The sequence below is a fragment of the Panthera tigris genome, chromosome A1 (genome assembly GCF_018350195.1).
Source record: "Panthera tigris isolate Pti1 chromosome A1, P.tigris_Pti1_mat1.1, whole genome shotgun sequence".
In the NCBI taxonomy this organism is placed as follows: Eukaryota; Metazoa; Chordata; class Mammalia; order Carnivora; family Felidae; genus Panthera; species Panthera tigris.
The window spans coordinates 141322882-141350006 of NC_056660.1; the positions used below are offsets into that span (position 1 = coordinate 141322882).

Sequence of the window (27125 nt, forward strand, 5' to 3'; positions counted from 1 at the left end):
TTTGTACGTGCCCAGTACTTTCTGGAAGCGTGACAGATAGGATTTAATGACCTCAAGATGAAGGAATCTTTGTATGATAATCCCTCTAGAGAGAAAAATAGTCTACCTTCACATAAACTTTAAGAAATTGCTGACTATACTGCTTACATATGCCCTAGTTCTGTATTATCTTTAATTAAACACATAAACTCACAGTTATTTCCCAGTTATTATTTTCCACAGTTATTATACATAGAAGAAAATAAAATTTATTTTTATTAGTAGGTATGCTGGACTCTGGGGCAAGCACAGCATATTAATACTTTCATCCTGCCGAAAATATTTTCTGTTTAGGTCAATATTTTAAAATATTTCAGCTCTGATACAGGCTGACATCATAGCATTTCTTTACTACAGAATCAGGTCAAAAGAAAATGGAGGTATTTTAATGCTATAATTAGGACTTTATCTTGAAGGGTGAGGCACTTCAATGTGTGCAGGGAAAAATACATTAGTAGGTCATGAAAAACAGTTCCGTAGTGAAAGAAAATACAGAGGCATAACATTTATAGTGGTAGAACTTCGCTAAGTCTCAAATCCCTCACATTTTCACTAACACAAAACACAAGAGCACATCATTAGGTTGACAAACCTACAACTCCCAGAAGTGAAAAGTTAATTAAGAATCAATTTATGATTTTAAAGACATACTAATGAATTTTCAAGTATGCCAGGGATGTAGACAAACATATACTTTCAAGGTTACTTTATAGAAGAAAAGGATTAACAAAAACCAAAAGATTACGCACTGACATCTGTTAATGGCTATGTACATGTGGTAATTTATTTCAGAGACCAGCCAGAAGAATGAGCACATATTATTTGGGATGGCAATTTCTAGTAAACTGTAGTAATCTCTCACCTTGCTCTTTCTTAAAATCTTTCTCTGACATGGCCACAGGTAAAAGCAGCTCTCCAACAGGTGGCTGAATATTAACATTGAAGCAATCATCCTTGGTACTAAGAGAAAAACACAACAAAGCTGACCAAATGCTTAATAAATAAACATTCTCTTTAATATTATGCACTTAAATAGAAGTAATTAAAGCATATGCCAGCATATAAAGTATAAGATCTTCTTGGCTTAACTAGCAGAGCTAAAATTTTCTCAACACTATTTTCAGAGAAATATATCTGTTACCTCAATTAGAAAACACATTTTTTTTTACAAAAATATGCAGTTATTGTAAATACACCATTTAATGTAGAATTTTAAAAATAAGTGAGCATCAAGGGTACACATACCCACTACTACCAGAGGAACACTTCACGCAACTTACAGAATAGAGAAGTAATATTTTCTCTTTACTTTGCATGCTTACAGTGTAGAAAACGGAGTGCTTTAGTCTGAAATTGTTAAGATCTCTTTTTAAAAAAATTAGTTTAGTAAAAAGTAAAATGGAGTGACCTTACTGTGTATTAGATATGTGCTAATAAAATAATGCCTCATCTGAAAACTTGCTTTTTAAAACAAAAGCTCTTTTTTTTGGTAGTGTTATTCATTAACATTACTGATCAACATGTAAAGTAATTATTTCAAATGACAGGATATGAAGAATTTAGGAAAGACAACTTTGTACCTATATCAGATAGAAAAACAGTGAGTGTATTTATTTTAATCTTAAGACAGATCATAGTGTCTAAAAAATTAGTAAATTTCTTAAAAAAATTTTTAAGGTACATGTTTGAAGTTAGGTTGAGGAATGTACCAGTTAGGAATGTGTCTGGCTGCAAATAAGCAGAAAATCCAACTAACAACAGGTGCTTATTGTTTAGTATGCAACAAATTCTGCAGTTACCAGTCAAAGACTGGTTCACTGGCTTAAAGAGGCTGTTGGGGACTCAGGTTTCTCGAGCTTTCAACTCCACCGCCCTGGTGTGTTGTTTCATCCTCGAGGATGCCAGATGGCTGCTGCGTTGCCAGGCACCACTTTTACATTGCAATGAAGAAAAAACAGTGATAATGGAAGAAGAGTGAATAAATGAGCCAACCAAATCCATTCTTTTTTTTTTTAAATATCAGAAAAGCTTTTGTCCCCAAAAGGACTTCTACTTTCATGTTAGAACTGGATCTCATGGCCAGTGGGAAGGTGAATAGGGAAATGGGGACTGTGGCTAAAAAAATAACAAACATTAGGTTAAGAAACATCATCATCAAAGGGTGCAATAGGGATAAATAAAATGAAAAAAGAAAAAAGGAAAATCCACTCTTTTTAGTTTATATATTTATTCTGAGAGAGAGAGAGAGAGGGGAAGGGGGGGGGAAGGGAGAGAGGGAGAGAGAGAGAGAGAGAGAGAGAGAGAGACAGAGACAGAGAGACAGAAAGAAAGAATCCCAACCAGGGGCTCAATTTCACAAACCGTGAGATCCCACAAACTGCAAGATCATGACCTGAGCTGAAATCAAGACTCAGACGCTTAACTGGCTGAGCCACCCAGGTGCCCCAAGAAAATCCACTTTTATGCTATTATATAATATATTCTTGTAAGAAATTCTTTTATGGAACAAGGCAAGGACTAGATTAAAAAAAAAAGAAGGTTTTGAATTATTCACATGTGGACTGTCTAAGGCAAACCAACAAATTCATTTATTAATTCAGTACACATTTACCAAGTACAAACTAGATCCCGTGTATTATGCAAGTACCTGGGGATTTAAAGACAAGTGAGACTGGCCCTAGAAGCTCGAAAGTCAGTGAGAGAGGAAGAGTTCACTTATGTTTATAAAATGGCAAACACTATATTACAGATTTGTGGAAAGTATTATAATCCATATAAGAGGGATTAATTCTGCAGGAGTGAGGTACAGATACCTTTATTTTCAAGAGGAGAGAGAGGGTATTCTAGGTATTCTAGACCTGTGTTTGGGGAATGATGAGCAGTGTGGTATGTCAACAGATGAGGCTGGGGGTGTGCTGTAAAGAATATCATATGCATTCATGACCATTCATCCCACTTTCCCAGGACAGTCCCAGTTTATAGCTGTTGTCCTGGAATCTTGTTCAGTTAATGTCTCCCTTTACTCTCTAGAGTGTCCTGATATCTATGACAAAGTGTATGATTACTTCACTGATATAACTAAGACAAAGGTGTTTCAATGTTTCTTGAAGTAACAAGGAAAACTACCAGAGACTTTTGACACAGGAAAATAAATGATTCCATTGTATTTCAGAAACTCTAGTGGCAGTGTGTAAGATGTAGCAGAGGAGAAACCCAAGGCAGGTAGATTTGTTAGGAATCTAATTGAATAGTCTAGGCAAGGCTTTTACATTGTGTGTTTTACTTTAGTAAATCCTGACAATGAACCTAAGAGGTGGCTTCTGTTATCCCCCAACTCAGTGGTAAGAAAAGTTAAACAACACATCCCAGGTCACATAGCTAGTAAGTGGCAGTACTGGGATCTGAACTCAGGTCCATCCTACTCCCCAGTCTGCTATATAATGCTGCTTTAAGATGTAGTTTTTATTCTGCTATGTAAGGCTGCTCTCCTAGGGTGGGTAGCACTGAAAACTGGGAAGATGAGAGTATTTTAGAATTAAAAGGGACAGAGATGGTGATGGATGGAAGAGACTTTGAAACTTCTAATGCGAAAAACTGGGAGAATGACAACTACTGAAGAAGTAGAGTTTTGGGGATTAAACAAAATGATTTGGCTTTAATCATGTTATATTTTGAGTACCAGTGAATTATCCAGGAGGAGATATTTAGCAGATAATTGGAAATACAACTCAAGAATCAGAAAAGAGGTCAGGGCAGTATATATGAGCTTGGAAGTAATCAGAATGGTAAAGAGAAGAGCTGAAGCCTTACAAGGAGAGAAGATCACACAGGCAAAGAGGATATACCAAGAAAAAGGATAAGGTGGAAACCTGGGGAAGACCTACATTTAAGTAGAAATGGAAGAACCGTAGCTTGCAGAACACACTGGGAGACAGTGATCAGGGAGAGAATGTGTGTGTCAAATAATGCAAAGAGGAATAAAGAGAAGGAAGTGTGACTTCGGATTAAAGTAAGGCGGTTCAGATGGAAGGCAGAATGCAGAACACCCTGAGGTGAAGGGGGAGTGGGGAGGCTGACAAGGAAAGATGGGACAGAAAGCAAGAGAAGCTTCACGAGGATGCAGAGGCAAAAGAATGCTTAATGAAACGTGAACATGTTTACAGGATGATGGGAAAGAGCCAGTAAAGAGGAAGAAACTAAGGAATATCTGATAGAGCAAGGCATTAGAGGAAGTAAATGAGGATGGGATTAACAGCATAAGAACAAGGTGAAGAGAGTAGGATGCTTCCTCCCAAAGCAGCAGACAAGGAACGGTTAAGACTGAGGCAAGTACTGAGGGTAGGGCACTTGAAGGATGAGACCACACGTGATGTAGTGGAAGGCTAAGTCACATTAAAAGAAATAGGTAAAGGCTGATAGAGTAAATGGATAGGTGGTGTGTGTGTGTGTGTGTGTGTAAAACTTATATATAAATACACACGTAAAATATATATATAAATTTATACATATAGGGAAGGCATGATAGAAATATTTTATTAATAGAAGAATACAATTAAAATGACCACTGTGTTAAATTGTATTTATTACACTCTCTTTACTGGTATTTTCTTTTTAATTACAGATGAAATGATTAGCCTTGTCCTTCCCAACGGTCCTGAAGGATACCATTTACGCCCTTGATTAAAGGTAGCTGTGTAGCTCTGACTCCCAGGGAGAAGGGTGGGATAGCAGAGAAAGAAGGGAAAGGAGGCTTGCCTTCTAAAGCATATATGAAAATGTAGGTGGGTAAGCAGCAGGTTTAAGTTTGAGGCAAAAAGTGATCTTGAAATTTCCCTACTAGGAATTTGCAGTGTGTTAAATACTAATATAGATGACTCAACTTGACTGGTTTTGCTTTCACTGCTTTTGGCCAATGATATTTTATTTTCTGTAGTTGGTAAAATGGCTAACATAATTATGTATGAAAAACTAAGGACAGAAGTTGATCCAGAATGGGTCTTATGAGGCAAATGTAAATAAAAGTGGAACACTGTTGTGGCAGACAGAACTTGTTTACTCTGTGTTTTTTATTTTTCTCTCTCCTGGCATAACCCTGATTTGGTTCAGGTACACAATGTGCCCAACTGAAACATTTTCTATCTCAGCCTCTCTTGTTGCTAGGACTGAGTAACCCAGTTATAACCAATGAAGCAGGAAAAGAAGTCTGTCAGGGGTTTCTGGGTAAGTTTTGCTTTTCCAAAACAGACATGGCTTCTCTTTCCATGTCACTTCTTTCTTTCCTTCTTCTTTTATTTTTATTTTTATTTTTGCCTGGAATGCAGACAGAAGCCTGAAACTAGAGCAGCCATATTGTGACCATGAGGACACATGGTCACATGCTAATGACATTAGCACATGAAAACAAAAAACGCTGGAAAAACCTTATACCCAGAAGATACTATGGAGGTACTCTGGCAGCTCTTTAACTGCTGACCTCTGTTCTTCTTATACTAGCAAAATAATACACCCCTATTTGGTGGGTTTGTGTTTACACACAACCGAATGCAAAAATCTAATATAGCTAGCATATAACATGCTTTATAAGCCAGTTTCAGTTTCAAAGCAAGGTTTGGCTTAGACTGGCCTAAGATGGAATGTTCCCTCTTTATTTTAGGGAAACTTTCATTTATATTAGTGTTCTAGGATGTCCTCCACAGTTTTCACGTGCCTCCTTTTCTACCCTTTGCCCTTTTTTGTTTACTTCTCTTTCTCCTTACAGCTCTTCTCTTTTCCCTGACCTCTTTTTCTTCTGATCTCCCTCTGGCTGAACATGGGGCTAAACATAGATATCCTGGCATGGGTAAGGAATGGTGAAAATGAGTAAGGACAGATGTGTATCTATTGGAATTAACACATCAACAAAGTACTATTATTAGGCAGCTCTAAATAGCCTAGTTAAATGGGATCAAATGGCATAATAGTTTAATGTAATACAAGAATCTACCTGTTATATTTAAGTGTAATGCATATACTTGCACTACATACAATTTCATTTCACAGACTTGTAGGATCCAGATTGGTACATTTCTAGGTAAGAGAAATGGGCAAGTAGTCTAACCATTGTGAAACTCAAGATTCCTCATCTACGAAATTAAAAAAAAAAAAAAAAAAAAAGGCACTTACCTTGTAGGCAACTTTTAACAATCAAATAACAGTATAATGCTTAATGCATACTAGACACTCAAAACCTACATATATAAAGGGTTGTATCATAATTTATTTAAGCATTCCCGTATTGATTATCATTTGCAATTTTCCCTACTATAAACAATACTTACTTAAACACCTTTGGCTAGATCTATTTTCTTCTGCAAACCACCAAACCACCAATATTTCTCTAGGCCTGACGGCCTGAAGAGGAAATTGTTAAGTAGAAGAGTGGGAGTACCTAGTGTTCTGGAAGGGCCAAAGTGCCCTAAAAAAGGTGGTGTCAACGAAAATCCCATAAACGGTAAACCAGAATACATGTTTGCTCTACCTTGTCAATGTCAGACACTAAAATTATTTAAAAATTTTGCCAATTTGGTGACATGTTTTAATTTTAATTTCCCTGTTACTAGTGATATTCAATATCTTATGTTCATTGGCTATTTGCATTTTTTTCTTATAAACTGCCTATTCTTAGTGTTTCCCCACTTTTTTACTGAATTCCTTTATATTGACTGAAGAGTTCCTTACATCTCTGGTTAGTAAACTTTTGTCTACTACATATGCTGCAATACATTCTCACCATGTCTCACCTGTTATGGTATCTACTTTTTCTTTTGTAGAGAAATTTAACAATTTTAATAGTCAAATCTGATCACTTTTCGCTTTATCCTTCCTAGTACTGTCTTAAGATTTTTGCCCCCAAAGAGTATGAAAACATTCGTGTATATAACATTTAAATACATTTTTTATGATTTATGACATTTTCGTTTCTGGTTGAATTTTAAAAATTTGTCAAGTTCCCTGAAAAGACCTACTGGAATTCTGCCTACAATCACACTAAAGATGAAGATTAATTTGAAGGAAAGTACAGTATCTCATTTAGGAACACAGTATATATATTAATTTACTCATATCTTCTTTTCATGACCTTCAGTAAAGTTTCAGGGTTTTTCTTTTTCTTAATTCCCACATACGTATTTCTTGTTAATTTATTCCTTTTGTTGTTCCTACAGAATAACTTTACTCATAATATTTTAAAATTGGACATTCCTATTATATAGAAATGTTATTGATTTTCACTTGATGATTTGTACTACCGTTTAAAAATTTTTTCTTTAATGTTTATTTTTGAGAGAGACAGAGAGAGAGAGAGAGAGAGAGAGAGAGAGAGAGAGAGAGAGAGGCAGAGAGAGAGAGAGAGAGGAAGACACAGAATCTGAAGCAGGCTCCAGGCTCTGAGCTGTCAGCAGCTCAGAGTATTGCCTCATTTTCTTTTTATCATCTTTCTGATAATAGTAAACATACACACAACATCTATATATTTCATCTTTTTATTCTCAATTTTTCTGTCATTCTCTTTTAAGGTGGGGTACTTATAAATAGTATATGCTGAATTTTGTTTTTACATGTTTAATGTAAATGGAATTGAACTTCCTGATATGAATCATGATAACCAGTATGTGTGGTATGTGTGGCTCCTTCCAGGCACGTTATTTTGTGTTCTATTTACCAGGCTTTGTTCTTCTCCCTCTTTGTTAAAATGATCAAGTTTTTTTTTTAAAAGTTCATTTCTTTTGAGAGAGTGACTGAGCGAGTGAGAAGGGGCAGAGAGAGGGAAAGAGAATTCCAAGCTGTTAGCGTGGAGACCAATGTAGGGCTTGATCTCACAAACTGTGAGATCATAATCTGAGCTAAAATCAAGTAGGACGCTTAACCAACTGAGCCACCCAGGTGCCCCAAAACTGATCAATTTTTAATCACTTCTTCTTATCTCTAGACATTTGGGGTTATATCTCATATTCTCATTATTTTAATGGGTAGTTTTAATATTTTAAACCATATTCAAACCTCTTTTTGCCATTAATCAATCCTTCTGCCAAACATGACAAGAACACCATTATTCATCCCTTCTCAAACTTGTCCATGTCAGGATTTTAGTTCCAGTGTATTATTAAAATTTATTTTCTGCATTCTGTGTGAACAATTATCTTACACATTAATACGTTTTATAGCTAGAATGCTTTGTCCATTACTTCTTTTGGACTGTGTGTTTTTCTCTGTTTCACATTACACAAAGGTTTTTACTACAGCATATATTTGAGTAATCCTTTCAAGAAAGGGCCTGTGGGTGGTAAACTGATGAAATCTGCTCTCTGGAAAACGTCTATTTGGTTTCCTCGTTCTTTGCCTTCTGGCCACCAGAAATGATGACAGTATTGATGAGAAATCTAATTCCATTCACATTCTCGCTATTTTTTAGGTAAGCTGCTTTCTTCTCCACTCTGAAAGACACCACATTGGTTTTCTCCTTATCAAAAATGTCACAAGGATATGTGGTCATTTTGATCGTAGTTCACATTCATCCTGTTTGATCTTTGATGGGTCCTTTCAATCTGAAGGGTTGTACATTGCTTTAGCTTGGGAAAAGTTTTTCTTCTACAATTTATTTATTTCTTCGCTCCATCATTTCTTTTCTTTCCTTGTAGATTTATTAGACGAATTGTTTCTTTTAACCTTTCTTACCCAGTTTCCACCTCTTTTTGTTCTCTATTCCAGTTGATTTCACTGACTCCCTCTTCCAGAACTAAATCAGTACTCAGCTGTGGGCATTCTATTGTGCATCTACTGAATTTCTTTTGGCACTGTATTTTTAAACCTCTGAAAATATATTTAAAATTTTGTAATTGCTCCTATTTCAAAGCAAGTGATATGTTCTTGCTTTAAAGATGTAGTGCTCTCGGGGTGCCTGGGTGGCTCAGTTGGCTAAGCGTCTGACTTCAGCTCAGGTCATGATCTCACAGGTCACGGGTGCGAGTCCTGTGCTGGGCTCAGTGCTGACAGCTCAGAGCCTGGCACCTGCTTCAGATTCTGCATCTCCCTCTCACTCTGCCCCTCCCTCACTCACACTCTGTCTCTGTCATTCAAATAAATAAATAAATAAATAAATAAATAAATAAATAAATAAATAAATAAATGTAAAGATGTAGTGTTCTCTTGAATTAGATTATAATTTTTAAAGTTATCTCTTTTCTTTTTCAAACTGTCTTATCCCTTTGTAATGAGTCTTTGTATTCACCTTGAGTCTTCCCTTCCAAATTGATGCTTTTCCTCAGAAGTCTAGTCCCTCTGTAGGCTGTCCATTTTTCATTCATAATGAAGGAACTGGCTTAATTAACACACACAAGTCTGCTACCTATTAGCTGTATTTTAGACAGTTTTCTTACTCTTATTGTGCCTCAGTTTATTCACCTCTAAAAATGGGATAATAATACTTATCTCATGGAATTGTTCTGAGAATTAAATAAATTAACACAATACAAGTGTTTAGAACAATGCCAAGCACACTGCAATTGCTTGATACATAGTATTATTACTGTGGATTTCCTCTCCCATGGTGGGCTGACTGAAGTTTTCTTGTGGGTGAGGCATGACTGGTTACATGGACATGAAGTTGAGAGGCAGGGAGGCAATGGCCTTATCTCTCCAAAAACAGGTGTAAGACTGACTTTGCTCTCGTGGGACAGAACTTGAGAATACTCCTCTTCTGGACAGAACTTCATTTCACCTCATCTCTGACCATCGCTGCCTCCTTCCCACAAACTCAAAAACCCTGCTGTTGTCTTAGGACTCCACATCCACACCAAAAGTCCTTCCAGGAAAGTAGGTCGTTCTCCTTGCAGTGTAATTTTTAGGTCTCTGACTAAATGTGAATGTTGCCTGCCGTTAGAGTAAGGTGGGAGAACTGGGGGCTGGAAGTACTTCTGATTTCCTGATGGCTGTCTTACCCTAACTTTTCATCTGTTCACTTTAGGCTTCATATTCTGCTAGATTTTTTCTTACCAGTGCAGTTTTCTTACGTGAGTGTTTCGCTCTGTGGTTTTTATTTTCTCTGTTACTGTTGATATGTTCCCATTTGCTTTCTAACTGCCAACAACTCTTCACAATTTCTGGTCAGCTAATGACATTCTTTCATTTTGTTTTTAGTGTTCATTCTCTTTTAAAGAATGTGTTTCTGTCTTTTAAATAGATTTGGGGCAAAGAAGAGGGGTGGATGCTAGTACTCACCCCTCTAACTTGAGTGAAGACATATTTTTCATACTAGTTACCACACTAGTATCTACTGATCACAAGCATGAGACCTATTTAAGCACTGAATCTACTTTTAGAGAGAGACACACACATTTATGTGTATTATACACATTTTAAATCTCAATAAATTTAATCAAGGACTTATTTTGATTACCATTTAAAATGCAAAGCAAAAAAAGGCATTAACACATTGAGTATTCTCATAACTATATATAATAGTTCTACGTATATGTATGTATGTGTCATATAGCTATAATGATACAGAATTAATGTAGAGACTAAAGTAGAATCATTTTATTCTTATTTTCTTTTAATAAATAGAAGAATACCTGAAAGGCTTATAGTCCATGTTCCCAGCATTTCTCAAGGCTTCTTACCAAATATGCTTTTATTGTCCATAATTTTACCTATCGATTTGTATAATGTATTTTGAGGAAAAAATTCAATATCAGCCATTCTTGCTTTTTTCCCCCCTTATTATTGAACTACCAAGACTAATACAGCACATCACTAAGCAAAAAGTGCTATTTACTATGCAAAAGGCACAGTCAGTGATTGGCATCTAAGACCAATTGATCTACCCATTACCGCTATCTCCCTACCCCCACTAGCACTACTATGAAGCTATTGATTTAAACACTGTCGATCGGTTTCCATTTTCTGATTTTGGGCAGGCCAATTAAGAAAGTGAGTAATTGTGATTACATTGCTTCAGGATCAATTACATTTGATGCAAGACAAAGTGTTCTTTTTGGAACATATAAAAAATAATTTTTGATCTAGTATGCTTATGTGTTTAATAAAATCTAAAATAATTTATATATTCACAACAGAAAAACATTAGTGTAAATGCTTATAACAGCTAAGGCTATTTTCTATATAAAATAAACTCATAATTTTCCTAAAATTCGTTTAAAAGAAATTGAGAAAAAATTGTTCATATACACTCCCCAATGTAAGACAAAAAAATCAAACACTACCTACATACTTATCCCTAAAGGTATGTAGTTAATTATAAAAGATAAAATGCAAGAAAACGTCCAATGGGTTACAGAGGAAAGAAATCTTTGTAATGATAATATATTTAAAGAGCCCTGCCTCATTATATAGAAATCTAGCAGGTTCTTCATATAAATTGATAAGAAAAAATAATTTTTTTTAGTTCTTAGTTTTGTCCTAACTTGGTCCACAAGCTTTGTCATTGGACTCACATTGTTGAAATCATTAAAATGAATATACCTCTGGTGTTGGAGGCAAATCTATTTAGAGTGATGTTACTCATAGTCCTGTGCTCAGTAATATTGATCTCTGTTGTTTGTCTAATAGAAAAATAATAAACAATTACTAGGCAATGTTGGGAAAAGTAATCAGTTTTTATATATCACTAATATAGCAGACCTCCCAAAACATAAAGGTGATGATCTGCATAAAATCAATGTGTTATGCTACATTGCTTATATTCATCATTGCAGGTTTTCAGCAATAAATGGTACAATATTAGGCCTGAATTACTGGTAAACTGAAAAGGCATATGGAAAAGAAAAGTTCACTATACTTAACCTATAAATTTATTTTAAAATGTCTATTTCCTAAACTTGCTGATTTTTATTGTAGCAAACAAATTCTGTTGTAAACTAGCTAAGATTTAGATAAATAAAATGTTTCAATTCTTTTTAGAATAAAATCAAAGCAACTTCAAATCAAAATAACAAATCATATCCTCGATCAGAAAAATGTAGGAGTTCAAAGGTAATTCTGAAAGATGGATGAATACAGCTTTGTATTAATTTGCTAACAATTCCTAGACTTTATCAGAAATTTATAAAACATTATATGAAAACAATAACTATAATGAAACCCAAACCTAGAAAAGCTCTTTTGAATAGTATTCACCCATGAAACCTTTGCCAACTGTATAAATGTTCTTCAAGTTTTAACAAAGGCAGTTTATAAATTAAAGTAAAAAGGGAAAAATGTATGGGTGTTAGGTACTGACAGAATCAATAACTGTTCACTTATGAAGCTCAAGATAATATAAAAGATATTTCAAAACATATCTTTTCTGGCCTATTCACTATTATTAAGGTTTTTAATTTCTCCTGAATTTTCCTCATGAATTTTCTAAAACGGTAGAGTTAAGTAAAAAAACATTCAGCAGTAGCTTCTTACTTTAACCAACAAACTGTGAATTTCAATCATATATGGCAGACTGTAATGGCTAAGCTGGGTAACAATACTAAAAATACATATGCCGTAAACAATGTGTACAACTATTCTACGGCAGTGTAAACATTGCCAAAGAAAGACATGTTTGTTTAAATGGTTTCTCTCTCAAAGAAAAAAGCTGCTGAAAGCCTGCTTTTTGATGTGCTATCCTTTACAGGTAATATAAAATATAGGAGAACAATTGAACTTACCACAACTGGAAACTGGCAGTCTGAGTAGAATCACAAAAGTCAATACCCATTGAAACGGTAATGGATCCCTCAGGCTCAAGAGATTCTAGGAAATAAGATAATTTAGACATGAAACCATGGAGGATGTGAAAAGGAGGCAGACAAATCCCTGAAAACTTACATCGTGTTTGTAGTTTGGTTAAAACAGTCAAATTTAATGATGGCTTATAAGAACAACTTCAAACTAAGAATATTAAAGCAAATTACAATTTCATGATTTTGCTCAAAGGCTTTCTTTTCACAACTCAAGTCTGCACATACTTCAAAGAACACATCCTGTTTCAGAAATATACCTCATCCTGAGAAATTTCATGTTTTACAGTATTGTCCTTATCGTTACTGAAAGTGAGAAAGAAATGTATTCTTGTTTGGAACAGCTGTAAAGGACTCACTTGGTGCTTTTAAGAGATTATGTACTTAAAATTGTGGAGTATTTACTCTAGATACAAAAAGTAAATTTAAAAAATTTCCCAAATTCCAACTGGAAATAAAAATCCAAAATTTAAAAATGCAAATTAAAGCAGAGCTGAAAAAAGAAATTAATTTGTATTCAGAAATTAACCAAGACAACTGGCATTATAGGAACCCAAATAAGTCTAAGTGCATGATTCAAAGACTTATTGGAAGAATATTTAGGAGTGGATTAGGTTATCATGAAAAAACAAATAAAAGGGTTTGGAATTTCTGAAGATTCATTTTTCGATTAACCAAGAATGGGAAATAGCTGTATCAATAGACGATACTGGTCCTTTTCAATTGGCAATGCTAAAACTTAAGACAACATTTTATTCTGCTATGACTCTAAAGTTTGGCTACACATGAGACTAGTGAAGGATTTGAAATATATACCTATTTAGTACAAATATTTATATATAAGTTATATATTTAAATTGAAACCATCCACTTCTAATCTCCACTTTGCTCAAAGTGTTCAGTATAACTGCAGTCATACTGTACAGAAGCTTTCTATTTACCTTTATTCTGTATATATCTTATTATAGTTTTATTTCAGCAATCTTATTATAGTTTTATTTCAGCAAGGGCACTCCAATCCAGTAGACTATGACTATCGAAGGGCTTATCGATAAATATGGTTTGCCATTTAATGCTAACCATGACAGAAATGATGGAACAGACAGGACAAAGAAGAATTCAATAAGGTTATTATATTAAGAAGTATGCTTATGTTTCATAGGTTCAATGAAGATCAGGCCTCATAGGAAGGTACTCGTTTGACGTTGATTTTAAAATGTTATGAGTTTGCTAGTGGTAGATATATGTTGGTTTGCTGATTCTGATTTGAATTTCATTTGTTTATAAATCTAAAATTTATCAGGATGCTACACAAGTACCAGAAAACTTGTTGCCTAAATCTTTAGCAAACAGGCTTTATTGTAGAGCAAATAACTGTAATGATGCTTTTCTTGCATTTCTCCTAAAGCTACACCTTATCAGTTCACAGCTCTGTTAGTTACACTGATTAGTCATATTTTTAAATTTTTTAATGTTTTTACTTATTTTTGAGACAGAGAGAGACACAGCATGAGCAGGGGAGGGGCAGAGAGAGAGGGAGACACAAAATCGGAAGCAGCCTCCAGGCTCCGAGCTCTCAGCACAGAGCCCGGTGTGGGGCTCGAACTCACAGACTGTGAGATCATGACCTGAGCTGAGGTCGGACGCTCAACTGACTGAGCCACCCAGTTGCCCCTGATTAGTCATATTTTTTATGATGAGTAAATCCTTAATGCTTTCTTCCCCCATAGATATACTGGGGTTTGGTCTTTTTGCAGCTGACACATTGGTAGCAAATGTTGTCATCTCCAAAACATGATGGTATTCATGATTTAAATCTCTTTACATCATGTATCCTTGTATTTCGTTTGACAAAGTGACAGTTCTCAAGATGCCTTGTTGATAGCCCTTTGACTCAGTTTGGTACCATCTTCATTCTTAAGATAATTAACTGTGAGCTTAGCCCCACACTAATTCTGGAGGACAGCTCATGATCAATGGCATGTTTTATTACATGAATGCTTCAAGAGCAAAGTGATCAGCATAAAATTATTCATATAATGGATTTATATTATTTGAAGCCTACTACACTGGGAAAGTTTACTCAATTAGGCATCTGTATTTGGATACAGCTTCTGAATCATTGCTATATACACAAAAGGGTTATACAGAAATGGCTGAAAAACATGGGCTTTATTATACCATACTATTAATAATGGAAAAAGAAATCACACAGGCTGGCAGAGACTTTGATGTGACACTTGTACAATAACTAGTAAAATATTAGCTGAACTCAAACTTGTCAATTGTTAACATAAAACCAGTGAATATAGTGCTTACAGCTTAAGGCGTGTGTGTGTGTGTGTGTGTGTGTGTGTGTGTGTGTGTGTGTGTGTTGTGCGTGTGCGTGTGCATGTGTGTGTGCGTGTGTGTGTGTGTGTGTTTTAAATCTCTTAGGTACTTGGTCTCTTTGGGAAAAATGGCATGGCACATTATTCCTAATACTCTTGTAGAGAATACAGTTTCATGCTAAAGGCAGGGCAAAATCCAGACAAAAGTCACTGTATATTATAGACAAAAAGGAAACAGATTGGTGATAAATAAGAAAGCTGCTGGACTCCTTAACATATGCATATGTACTTATTAAATAAGTATTTCGGTTTCCTCATTTCACAAAAAGATTAAAATACAGTATTTTTTCTTTGTTGCATTAAGCTGTTTTTGGAGGACTAATTAAGATATACTCTGTAACTCTACTGTCATCTATTGATAAGAGACTAGGTAGTGTTACTGCACAGGAAAGAACTCTGTTTCTTGAGGGTTTCAATAAAATGCCAACAAAAGGAATAAAACACTATGGTCATAAAAATCTGCCTAAGAAAAGAAAAGAAAAGAAAAGAAAAGAAAAGAAAAGAAAAGAAAAGAAAAGAAAAGTCTATGGCTAGTACTGAGGCAATGGTATACATTCATATTTTATTTCCGTGTTAAGGCCATACTATGAAATTTATTATATTTATTTCTTCTATTCTACATAGGCCAATAAAAGGTCAACTCATCAACTCATTATGCCAACTCAAAGAAATGTTAATACTGTTCTACTGTTTTAACCTTTGAATAACATTTTCAACCTTCAGACAATTCATTTATCAGCTGCTTGACATTTCTTACAACTAAACTAATTTTTTAACTAGGTAAAAAATGTTGGATTTTAAGTAATAAAAAAAGAACACAAACTGGGATATTTTAGAACTCCTTGGCAATGTAATGACTTCACAAAATAATTAAATAAAAATCAGGATACTCTGTATTCATTAAATTGTGCCTTAATTACCAAATTATTTTTAGAAGTATTAAGTGGGTTATGAAATCAAGTCACTTTAACTCTACTTTGGTTGCTTATAAACATCTACCATATGTCATCTGTTAGGAATTGTTTTATTCCTTTGTGTAAAAATATAACACAATATATGACTTCCTTTGCTGAATGACTCATGAAAACTTACAGGAGAGAATTCAACAGTGTCAAAAAGCTCAGGTGAAGATGAAGAAAAACAGAATAGTTACTTGAAATAATGAGTAAAAGAAGGCACAGTTCCCTGCTTAAAAGGCTTTGAGCACCTAAAGTATTACAAAAAGGAACTATCTGGAACTGGATAGTATTTCCAGGATTCAATGACAGAAACCTTCTATCAGTTTTAATTGATATTATTGCCTGAAGTTTCTCCCAATGAAACTCTAGGACTGTTTCCACTTACATCAAACAGAAAAAATAGAGGTAAACATTAATTATAATCTTTAAACTCAAAATAACACACAATTGTTACACTTAATTTTTTTAAAGTATTATTTCTGGCAAAATACTTAAAAAATGGAAGAAGATGACAGTTGGTGAGACAGTGTGATACAATGAGCACAGAGATCAGGTGGAAGGCACAGGCTGCATCTAAGGGCAGCCTCCTCTACACCAACTGGTGCTGTTGTATGTTGGAATAAAGGCACAATACTGCCAGATCTTGTGCTTTTTTCCAAGAAAAGTGAGGTTTTTGGGTTTGTTTTTTAATTTAAAAACATCTTGATTTCTATTTTTTAAAATTCTTTTCTTTTTAAAGAGTTTCTTCTTATTTATTTATTTGTTTATGAGAGAGACGGAGGGAGACTGGGAGAGAGAGTGCAGAGTCTGAAGCATGGTTTGAGTGAACCTGAAGCAGGGCTTGAACTCATGAACTATGAGATCATGACCTCAGCCAAAGTCGGATGCTTAAATGACTGCATCAGCCAGGCACCTCAAAACATCTTGATTTCTAAATGGTAGCAAAAGATTAAAAATATTTTAAAACATGAGGTGTATAAATACTAGTAATATACTATCGACTATTTTTTTTAAGTTAATTTATTTATTTTGAGATTGACAGAGTGTGTACGCTCAATGGATAGGCAGAGAGAGAGAGAGAGAGAGAGAGAGAGAGAGAGAGAGAGAGAGAGAGAGAGAAAATCCCAAGCAGGCTCTGTGCTGTCAGCACAGACCCTGAGACAGGGCTTAATCTCACAAACCGTGAGATCATGACCTGAGCTGAAATGAAGAGTTGGACGCTTAACCGACTGAGCCACCCTGGTGCCCCTACTATGGGCTACTTTACACTGTATACCTGGAAAGGAAGACAAACAGAATAGTATAAGTCCTGTCAGCCTTTGCTCTCCTCACTTTGCAATTTATGGAATGTAAAAGGAAACAGGGAAGGGGAGCTATGACTCAAAAAGGCAGACTAAACTCAGGCAGGGAATGAAGTTGGCCAGGAAGAGAAACAGAGGGAAGGTGATGAAGACAGGTAAAATGAGAGGCAATTTTGATTCTTGAGATCCATCCTTTCATCAGTACTGGTACATACATGTTACCACTGCTGGCACCCAATTCACTAAGGGCAAAGAAGTGCATTCATTTTGTATAATAAATTCAGTTTAAAAAGGACACAAACGTAAACTGACTATGCTGACAAATATAGTCAATAAAATAATATGTATTCTACTTTACTTTTAAAATAAATGTAAAAACTGAGAACAAACTGAGGGTTGATGGGGGGTGGGAGGGAGGGGAGGGTGGGTGAGGGGTATTGAGGAGGGCACCTTTTGGGATGAGCACTGGGTGTTGTATGGAAACCAATTTGACAATAAATTTCATATATTAAAAAAAAATTAAAAAAAATAAAATAAATGTATTTAATTATCAAATATAAAGTTTTAAATGAGAATTAATATTTACCTATTGTATTAAAAACATGCATTTGCATGCCTACGGGAAGTCTTTTCCCGCCTACGTGGATATTTTCTATCTTTCGATCAGTAGTATTATTCAATGTTATTTGTACAGAGACCATCTTATCACCAAAAATACAAGGTTGCCTTGGAAAGAAATAATGGGCAGCTAGTCCTTTTCCACTCATTCGATGAAGCAGCACATGAGTTTTCACGGGTACAAAGACAGGAGTACTGACCTATTGCACATTGGAAAAACAAAGAAAGATGAATTAGTAAATATAGTTACTCTCTTTGAAAATTGTAGGATATTAACTCCTATTTTCCCTTAGGTATTACATAAACCACAATAACAAATATCATACTCACAGATATTAAATCAGAAATTATATAAAAACGTAAAGAAAATGCCTCCAAAACAGCATTAAAATTTTTCTATACTCAACATATATTAAAATATTTTGACAATATATACCTAATATATGGGCATGGGGCATTAAAGACACGTGGTGAGATGAGCACTGGGTGTTATGTGTAGGGGATGAATCACTGGATTCTACTCCTGAAATCATTACTGCACTATATGCTAATGTGGATGTAAATTTAAAAAAAAATTAATTAAAAAAAAGAAGAGAATAAGCTGTCTGTCATATATATAATTTTTTTTTTAGAATTTATAAACTTTCTTGTTAGTTTTTTCCCTAGGTAAACTATATTTGGGCATCTTGCTTATTTTCTTTAGTTTTAATAATTTGTCAGTTGATTTTCTCAGGTTTTGGAAGATGGTATCACCTACCAAAAATTTCCAATCTCAACTCCTTGAACTTTTTTTCACCTTGCATTTCTTTCACTATAAAATGAAGACTATAACCTCATTCAAGGTGGTTTCTTCCTTTGCTTTAATAATTAAAAAGATCTTCCCTACTTTGAGCTCAGATAACTATTCACTTACAGTTTCTTCTAGACCTTTCATGGTTGCAATTTTTAATTCGTGTGATACTGTTTTAAATGTATTGACCTCTAAATTTAATTTTTTTGGTCCAAATACTGAACCAATTGTCTGTACATGATTTAATGATTACCTTTTCCTCAGTGACCTGTCAATGCAAATGTTCTGATTATTTACATATTTGGAGACATTTTTGGCCCTGATCGAGCTGTTAAACCAGTACCACATTGTTTTATTTCTTACAGTCCTACATTATGATTCAATTATTTGGCAAAACAAAGTGTCCTTTATCACTCCCTCCCCCCCCCAATAGTATTTTCTTGGCTAATTATCTGTTTATATCCTTCCGTTGAATTTTAGCCTCTTTTAGTTAAATTCTCCCTACAATCCTGAGTGAAATCAGAGGAGCATATTAAATGAATAAACACAGTCCTTTCTAAAATCACGTGATGGCTATCTTTCCATTCAAAGTCAAAGTACTGCATGTGGCTTGACCTGACATGGGCTAGCTTTTTAAAAAAATCAATTTGTAATTAAACAGGCCTAATCAAGATTTTTTCCTAACAAGTGCACTCTCCCAACCTAGGCTTTCTATTATAATTGTGAGTACATATTAACCTATTCAATATGTTCATCATGCCACTGATACCTGACGAAATTAAAACTTAATAATAATATTAGTAATTTAAGATTCATCAACAAAAATCCAAGAGTTAAATATCATATATACAAAATGATGGGCAGTGTCTTCTAAGCATCATTAGAATATAGCACTCCTTGTCCAAAAGCTCAATTTGTAAGAGTGAGCAACTTAAAATAATCATCTTAAAAATGCACAAAAGAGTTTATTTATAAAATACAACAAATAATTGAGTGGATTTAAAATTTTGGCTATATAAAATAATGGGGCAACTGGCCTATGCATTCTGTTTTGGCCTTTTGATGATGATAGCAATCTAGCATTTTAAGTTTTCAAAACACTTCTTCTAAGCTGAGGTTCTTTTCCACATAAAAAGATTATTTTCAGGGGCACCTGCGTGGCTCAGTCAGTTAAGCATCCAACTCCAGCTCAGGTCATGATCTCGCAGTTACTGAGCAAGAGCCCCGCATCGGGCTCTGTGCTGTCAGCACAGAGCCCACTTCATATCGTCTGTCCCCCCGTCTTTCTGCCCCTCCCCCTCTGGTTCTCTCCTCTCTCTCTCAAAATAAATAAATACACTTAAAAAAATCATTTTCAAAACTCTTCTGTTTCAATGCTCACTCTAAGTTCTATTTTCTTTACAAATTCTAGAGAGTTTATCAGCATAACCCAAGACAGCAATCCCTAGCAGGGAACATTCACTTACAGATATAATGAACATCATAAAAATAAGCAAAGAGATAAAGAATTTGTGTGTGTATGCTTGCACTAGTGTATGTGTGTGTGTGTGTGTGTGTGTGTGTATATATATATATATCTCATATTTATAAATTTATAATCTGCAAAAATCTTAAATTCCCATGTCATTGAGGCTACAATAATCAACCTTAAACACAAGCCTTTATCTGGATAATTATAGTTTTCAGTATCTCATGTTTATTCCATCAATTACATAATAACATACTGGTAATTCTTATTTTGTTTTCTTCATTGTTGCAGAGACACAAGTCTCATTAAATCATTAAATACATGTTGATGCAGTCAGTTTTTCATCTGTGAAAATTCATTAAAGTTTGAGCAACACATAATATGACAAAACAAAGTTGAAAGTTGGAGACAGGCAAGTGTGGAGCATTAGGAGAAAAGCAGAACAGAAGCAGGAGTTTGGTTTACACACAGCTAGGAATCTGCACTTAAACATAATATAAGGTGCTCAGAAATATAAGGAGCTTTATACCCTAAGTCACATAAGATTATCAACATGTCTTGGCTGGTTTATTCATTCTCTCTCAGTCTTACCCTGGGAAACACGGTACAAATATTTTTTTTTTTCCTACCCTGTCTCAAAATTCTGCACCTTTATTATAGTCATTAAAAAGATGTTAATGGATGTGCAAAGAAATAAATACATACTTTTCTCCACTCATTCTATCCACACTCAAATCAAGTTTAAGAAGCACTAATAAATTCAACATCTAAAGAAGGTCCTCTGTGACAATTCTCAAAGGTTATTGTGATAATACACAGAGGTCTATGTTCTCTTCCCAATATAAGCAGCCTCATAAATGGCACTTTGTGGTAATAATACGTAGTTTTTAACTACAGACAAGGGCTAACTGGAAGTTTCATTTTTTTTCTTTTTAACGAATTTTCTAAGTTCATACAGATCATATAAAGTCTATTTCCCTCCACTATCTAGATGAATTACATAGGTGATATTTTGTTGAGTAAAACCAGTAGGTTCCATAAATCCTTCAAGAATTTCCATATGCAATACAATTAATCCTGATGGGAAAATAAGATTTTAGTTCAATATTTTGTATATCAGTTATCTATATTCCAGAAACATATATGATCTGTGGCTGCTTCTATTCTAAGATGCTAAACACTGAGAATGGCTTTTCTGACTTCATATTTTATAAATATCAATAATCTTACTAAACATACAAAATAAAAGATAAAAGATAATAAATTACAGAAAGACCTAGATCTGGGCTGTGAAAACGAGGGCTTACGTTTAAGAAAACAGGCAGATACTTAAGGAGTATGAATAAAACAGATCATCTTGGGTAAGGGTTGGCACATTGTAGCCCACAAGTCACATGTGGCCTACTTCCTGTTTTATCAAGTCTGTATGGAACACAGCCATACTCATTCATTTACATATTGTTGATGGCTGCTTTTTTGCTCTGCAATGGTAGAGCTGAATACTTACATACTTACTATTTACATACATATTTACTATCTGCACCCTTTACAGGAAAAGTCTGCTGGCCCAGGATCTAGGGGCACAGATGTTACATATTTCCCCCTCCCTTCCCTTCTCTTGTTGGGAAATAATTCTCCATAGTCTCCCATGTTTGTGAACGTGTTCTGAGCAAAGGTGTTAATCTGGCTGTTCAAAATCTTTTCAAGAATGTTTGTATAGCAAACAGCCTTTGGAAACAGGAAAATGCCTTACTCTGGAGCAAAGTTTGGACAGAGTTGCTAACAGCTCTTTATATCTTCTGTAAAGGTTCCTCTCCTGTAAAGCAAAAGACTGCATGTAGTGTCATCACTTGGCCTTCATCATATCACCCTGTGGGAACTGGGGCTCAGAGAAGTCGTGCAAATGAGGTTACTCTGGCTACTACTATTGCTGTGAGTAATACACTGCCCCTTTTCTTTGACACAGGAGTCTCATGTCTTTTACCAGTATCCATAAAATTGTCTTAGCAACTTGTTTGCTTGCAAGTAGGGTAACACCTCATGTCCTTCACAGTTCTTGATACCCATTTTGTTTTGATCACTCAACATTTCCCAGATTCACTTAACTCCAAATAGCTAAATTCATTTTTAGTACAACTATCATAAAGAGATGTGTAGTAGCAGCTGACTGAGGGGTAGACACAGGCTAAAAATCCAACTTACATTCAAGGGTGCCTTTTTGGAATATGGCAGAGTAGCACCATATGAGGTAGTGGCTTTGCTAAAGAAAATACTACTTTACAAAGTAGAAACTACGTTTTTCTTCTGACTTTGATTTGTGAAAGTCCATGCTATGATTTGATTGTTTCTATGAATTTCCTAGGTATCAAGATGTGTTCTGACAGCTGACAACGAGATGTCAAGTAAGTTCTATGACACTAAAGACTAATTAAAATGTTTCAGGGTTGCTTTTATCTAGGTCATGACTAATGTCGTGGTCCTTTGAGGGAGCTTTCTGCTTAGTGTTTTTACCCTGTAGGATTATGTATGGGATTGTCTGCTTAACACACCCTACCATCTCCCAAGAGCCTTGCCACAATCAGTTCTTTAAGGAGCTTGCATGTTCTTATGCCACCTCGCGACCTGATCACAATTAATTGGTTCAGGAATAGACACCTGGCTCAATGCATTACTTTCCCAAGATTTTTGGATTCAGGACCTGGTAAGTCAAACCTGTTTCTCTCAAGAGGTAAAATTTTGAGATTTAAAACTCTAATGTTTGTGGTCATATTTCCTGCCATACTGTTCAGCAAGAAATAAAGCAGTATCTAAGAAAAGCATAGTTGAGAGACAGAGTGTCCTGCTGGTATCTCTGGTCTTTATAGTTCTTGAATCTGACACATTCCAACCCTTGCTGAAGCTTGTTGTTTTGTGAAATACTCTAGCGTTCCTTCCTGTAACTTTTTTTTTTTTTCTTAAGCTAGTTCAAATTGGGTTTCAATCTTTTAACTTCCCAACCAACTACTGGTCAGGATTAGTCAGATTTCATGATGCTATTCGAGGGAGCAGGGAATAAACTTCTAATGGGAGAATGTGCTCTCTTGCCCCTTTTCCTAAAGCCCTGGTTGATATGGAATGGAGAGATCAGAGACTCAGGTATGCCCTCTAATAGCTTGAACCATACAAATCTACCAACTCTACAGGTCGAAACAGTTGAATCAGCAACTCATATAGTTCAATCTAAGAACTTGCTTTGGTTCAAGACTACTTAGTCCTATCTTCAACAGAAAAGAGGAGTCCTTGATGTGACCATCCTAATTCACTGGAGCTCTACACTGAAGTTAGAGAGCAAAGCCCCTGCTAATAATAAGGTATCATGTTGCCTTTCTCTCTTCTCTGACTCTATATGTCCCATGGGCATCTTGGGGAGAAAGGTGGTCTTGTCCAAGAATTGAGTATTCCAAGGCCCCCTGCCCAATGAGATCATCACTATTTCAAATGCAAAGTAACCACTCATCATTAACTTACTCGCTCTTTCAACTGAATTTATCGAGTTGTGCCAACCACTATACTAAGGACTATGATACAGAGACAAAGACAGAGTAAACCAGTCCCCAAGGAGTTTATTGTTTAGCTGAGGAAATCTAAGTAAATCAACAAATCATGTGATAAATGCCATGACAGCAATAAGCTTAGTACACTAAGAAAATATAAAAGTCATAGCTGGCACCTGAGGGAAGGATTGGGGAGAAATCCATGATTACCTGAATGAACTATGTAAAATCTGACCACTTGTCATTCCCTCTACTGTTACCATCCTGGTCTGATCTACCACCATCTCACATCTGGATTATTCCAAAAACCTAATTGGTCTCCCTGTTTCTACTCTTCTACCCTACTGAGCACAGACTGAAGACAACAGCCAGAACGAATCAGTTAAAGTTACAAATATGTCACCCTCTGGTCAAAATCTTCCAATGGCTCCCAATTTCACTGAACTTTAAAAACCAAAAATCCTTATAAAGGCCTTTACGATCCCTTTTGGCTCGGTCCCATTGTTTCTTCGACCTGATTTCCTATTACTGTTGAACCCATGACTCACTCCACTCAAGCCGCCCTGATTTCCTTGCTATTCCTTGCACACACCAGTAATGCTCCTACCATAGGCCCTTGGCATTGGTTCCCTCTTTCTGGAATGCCCTTCCTCCAGATACTCACAATGACTCAGTTGTGACTGATATTTGCTCAAATGTTACCTTCTTAATGAGGCTTAACCCATTTGCATTTCTCCCATCTGATTCCCCTTTTTCTTTTTTCCACAGCTACTTAATATCTAACACTACATAATTTGCTTATTGTTATGTTTATTATCTGTCTCCCCATTTATTCCCCACTTTTATGTTCAATGTATAAAGCATAATTTTACCCATTTTCAGAACTCAAAGCATAATTTTACTATTTTAAATGATTACAGAGGTTTGCGGATAATGTACCCCTAGTGTTGGTCCTAAGTATACTTTATTTGATGCTGAGTGCTCAATTATAACACTGTTCCTACAAATACAACAGTCTTATTGGAGCACACTGTGGTGATAAGTGGAGGTTACGAATATTAATATTTGTTGGTTTCAGGATAACACTTGACTAGAAATTTTCTATTATATGTATGTGTAATTGTAAACAAATAAAAAAATAACCGTATTTCCAAAAGGCACACAAAAGAACAACTTATTAATTAGAAGGACTTCTATGAAACAATCAATCATTTGCAGAATATCTACTTTAAGGTAAAAGCATTACTTCCCATTAAATGTTAAAACTTAGAAAACTTACAAATGCAGGATCCTATAAAATACAATATTTGAAAACATTAGTTCTGATTTAATTATTTAACTATAATGTTCAAAAAATTAAAAAGCTAGCTGCATCATAAGCAAATGATATGGGTTATCTTCACTATGATTCTTGAGGCGGTAATTAGTTCAGTAACTGTAATAACTCTAAAATAAAAAGCCTCCTTCTAGAGTTAACAGAACAAAAAGCATCAAGTAACAATGAGATAATCCTCTACAAATCTTTACACAGCATATGTTTAAATAATAAAAGTCGTTTGTGTACTTTTTAGATGGTTTATGAAAATAACCAATCAATTCTGCAGACACAACATTATTTCTAAAGGAAATCTATGTGACTCATGATGCCTGTAGATACACAGAGACAAACCACACATATTTTATCAGTTTATTACAGTAAGCAAATAAGCGTGGAATGAGAGTGCACATAACTGTCTACTTAGCGCTTACTGAAACATTTATAAGAGCTGTTATCTCCCTAATAACAGACAGACAGCGTGCAATTTTAGAGAGGAGAAAAGCTTCATATTTTTTAACACTTCACTAAAAAGTAACTGAAGAGTGTAAAATGAAAAATACTCTGTGCAGTTAGCTGGTAATGGACCATATTATCAACTCAAGTTAGATTTATAGGATACAAACTAGTCACTAATAGTTATTTTATGACATAGCATGTCTGCTTTTTTTTGAGATTATTAAGATTAAAGTTGTAAAACTTCTTTTGAACATAGCCGTTCAAAATGATTGAATTATAAAATTTAAATGAGAATTGAAAAATAAAACACAGAATATCAAGTAAGTGCCTAAGAATAAACCTTGTTCAACATTTGCATTACTATTTCAAAGATAACACTTCCATGTAAAGCTTTATAAAACAATGTTTTTCAGCTTTTTATGCTTTAATCCACACTTAGTCACTTAATCATTTTTAAGTATTATCAATCTATTCTGTTTTTGGACTTCAAAAATATGAAGATCTGTAGTATATAAAATACTCTGTTTTGTTTGGCTTGTTTTATAGCTGCATCTATTTAGATGTACAATTTATAAAAATGACCAGAAAATAGGTACAACAGAGATACAGTTTCACGTTTAAAATTAGTATTTTAACCAATGTCTCATGTGATAAGAGCTGTAATGCAGAAAGCTATAGTATTGTTTTATTTACCCAGTAAACTGTAGAAAGTGAGTCTATTTTACCTTTAACCCAAAGTATTGACACAATTACCTAGTATAGATAAAAAAAAAAGGGGGGGGAGGACAAATTTCCTTAACTCTTAGCACTAACTATAAACATAACTCAAGGAAATACATGTCTATCTTCCATAAAATACTGATTTTTTTTAAAAGTTTCATTTATCTATTTTGAGAGGGAGGGAAAGAGAGAGAGAATCCCAAGCAGGCTCTGCACAGTCAGCACAGTGCCTGATGCAGGGCTGGAACCCATGAACCATGAGATCATGACCTGAGCTGAAACCAAGAGTCAGATGCTTAGCCTAGTGAGCCACCCAGGTGCCCCCATCAAATATTACTTTAAATAAATGGTTTATAAGCCTAAAGCTAACCTCCTCCTTACATATGTAAATTTAGGTATTCTAGAAAGTAATCATGTTCATTTCTCATATTTTATTTTACAATCAGTATATATTATTAAAAACGAGACTTTTTTACCTTTTATTTTGGTAATAATCAATATATATTATAAAAAATATATTTGCAGAAATATCTGAATACATTGTCAACAAACATTTAATGAGTATCTTACTTCATGCATGGTGTTAAGCAGACATTAGCAAACTCAACCGTTGGACCAAATCCAGTCCACTGTCATTGGAACACAGTCATATTCCTTCATTTATATATTGTCTATGCCTGCTTTGTACTCCAGTGGTAGAGCTGAGGGGCTGTGGCTTGCAAAGCTGAAAATATTTACTATCTGGCCTGTTACAAAAAAAGTCTGC

General features: G+C 34.9%; 1 protein-coding gene across 10 annotated transcripts in view; it reads right to left on the reverse strand.

The window, feature by feature from the left end:
• The window catches only part of AP3B1 (adaptor related protein complex 3 subunit beta 1), a 259225-nt gene that overhangs the window by 16833 nt on the left and 215267 nt on the right, over positions 1–27125 (reverse strand). For all 10 annotated transcript variants that reach the window (XM_042988960.1, XM_007079816.3, XM_042988982.1 and 7 more), the window contains 3 exons: positions 18043–18274; positions 12735–12819; positions 902–999 (listed from right to left, as the gene is read on the reverse strand). In XM_042988960.1, coding sequence (XP_042844894.1) covers positions 902–999; positions 12735–12819; positions 18043–18274 — 415 coding nt within the window. The remainder of the gene's footprint in view (positions 1–901; positions 1000–12734; positions 12820–18042; positions 18275–27125) is intronic.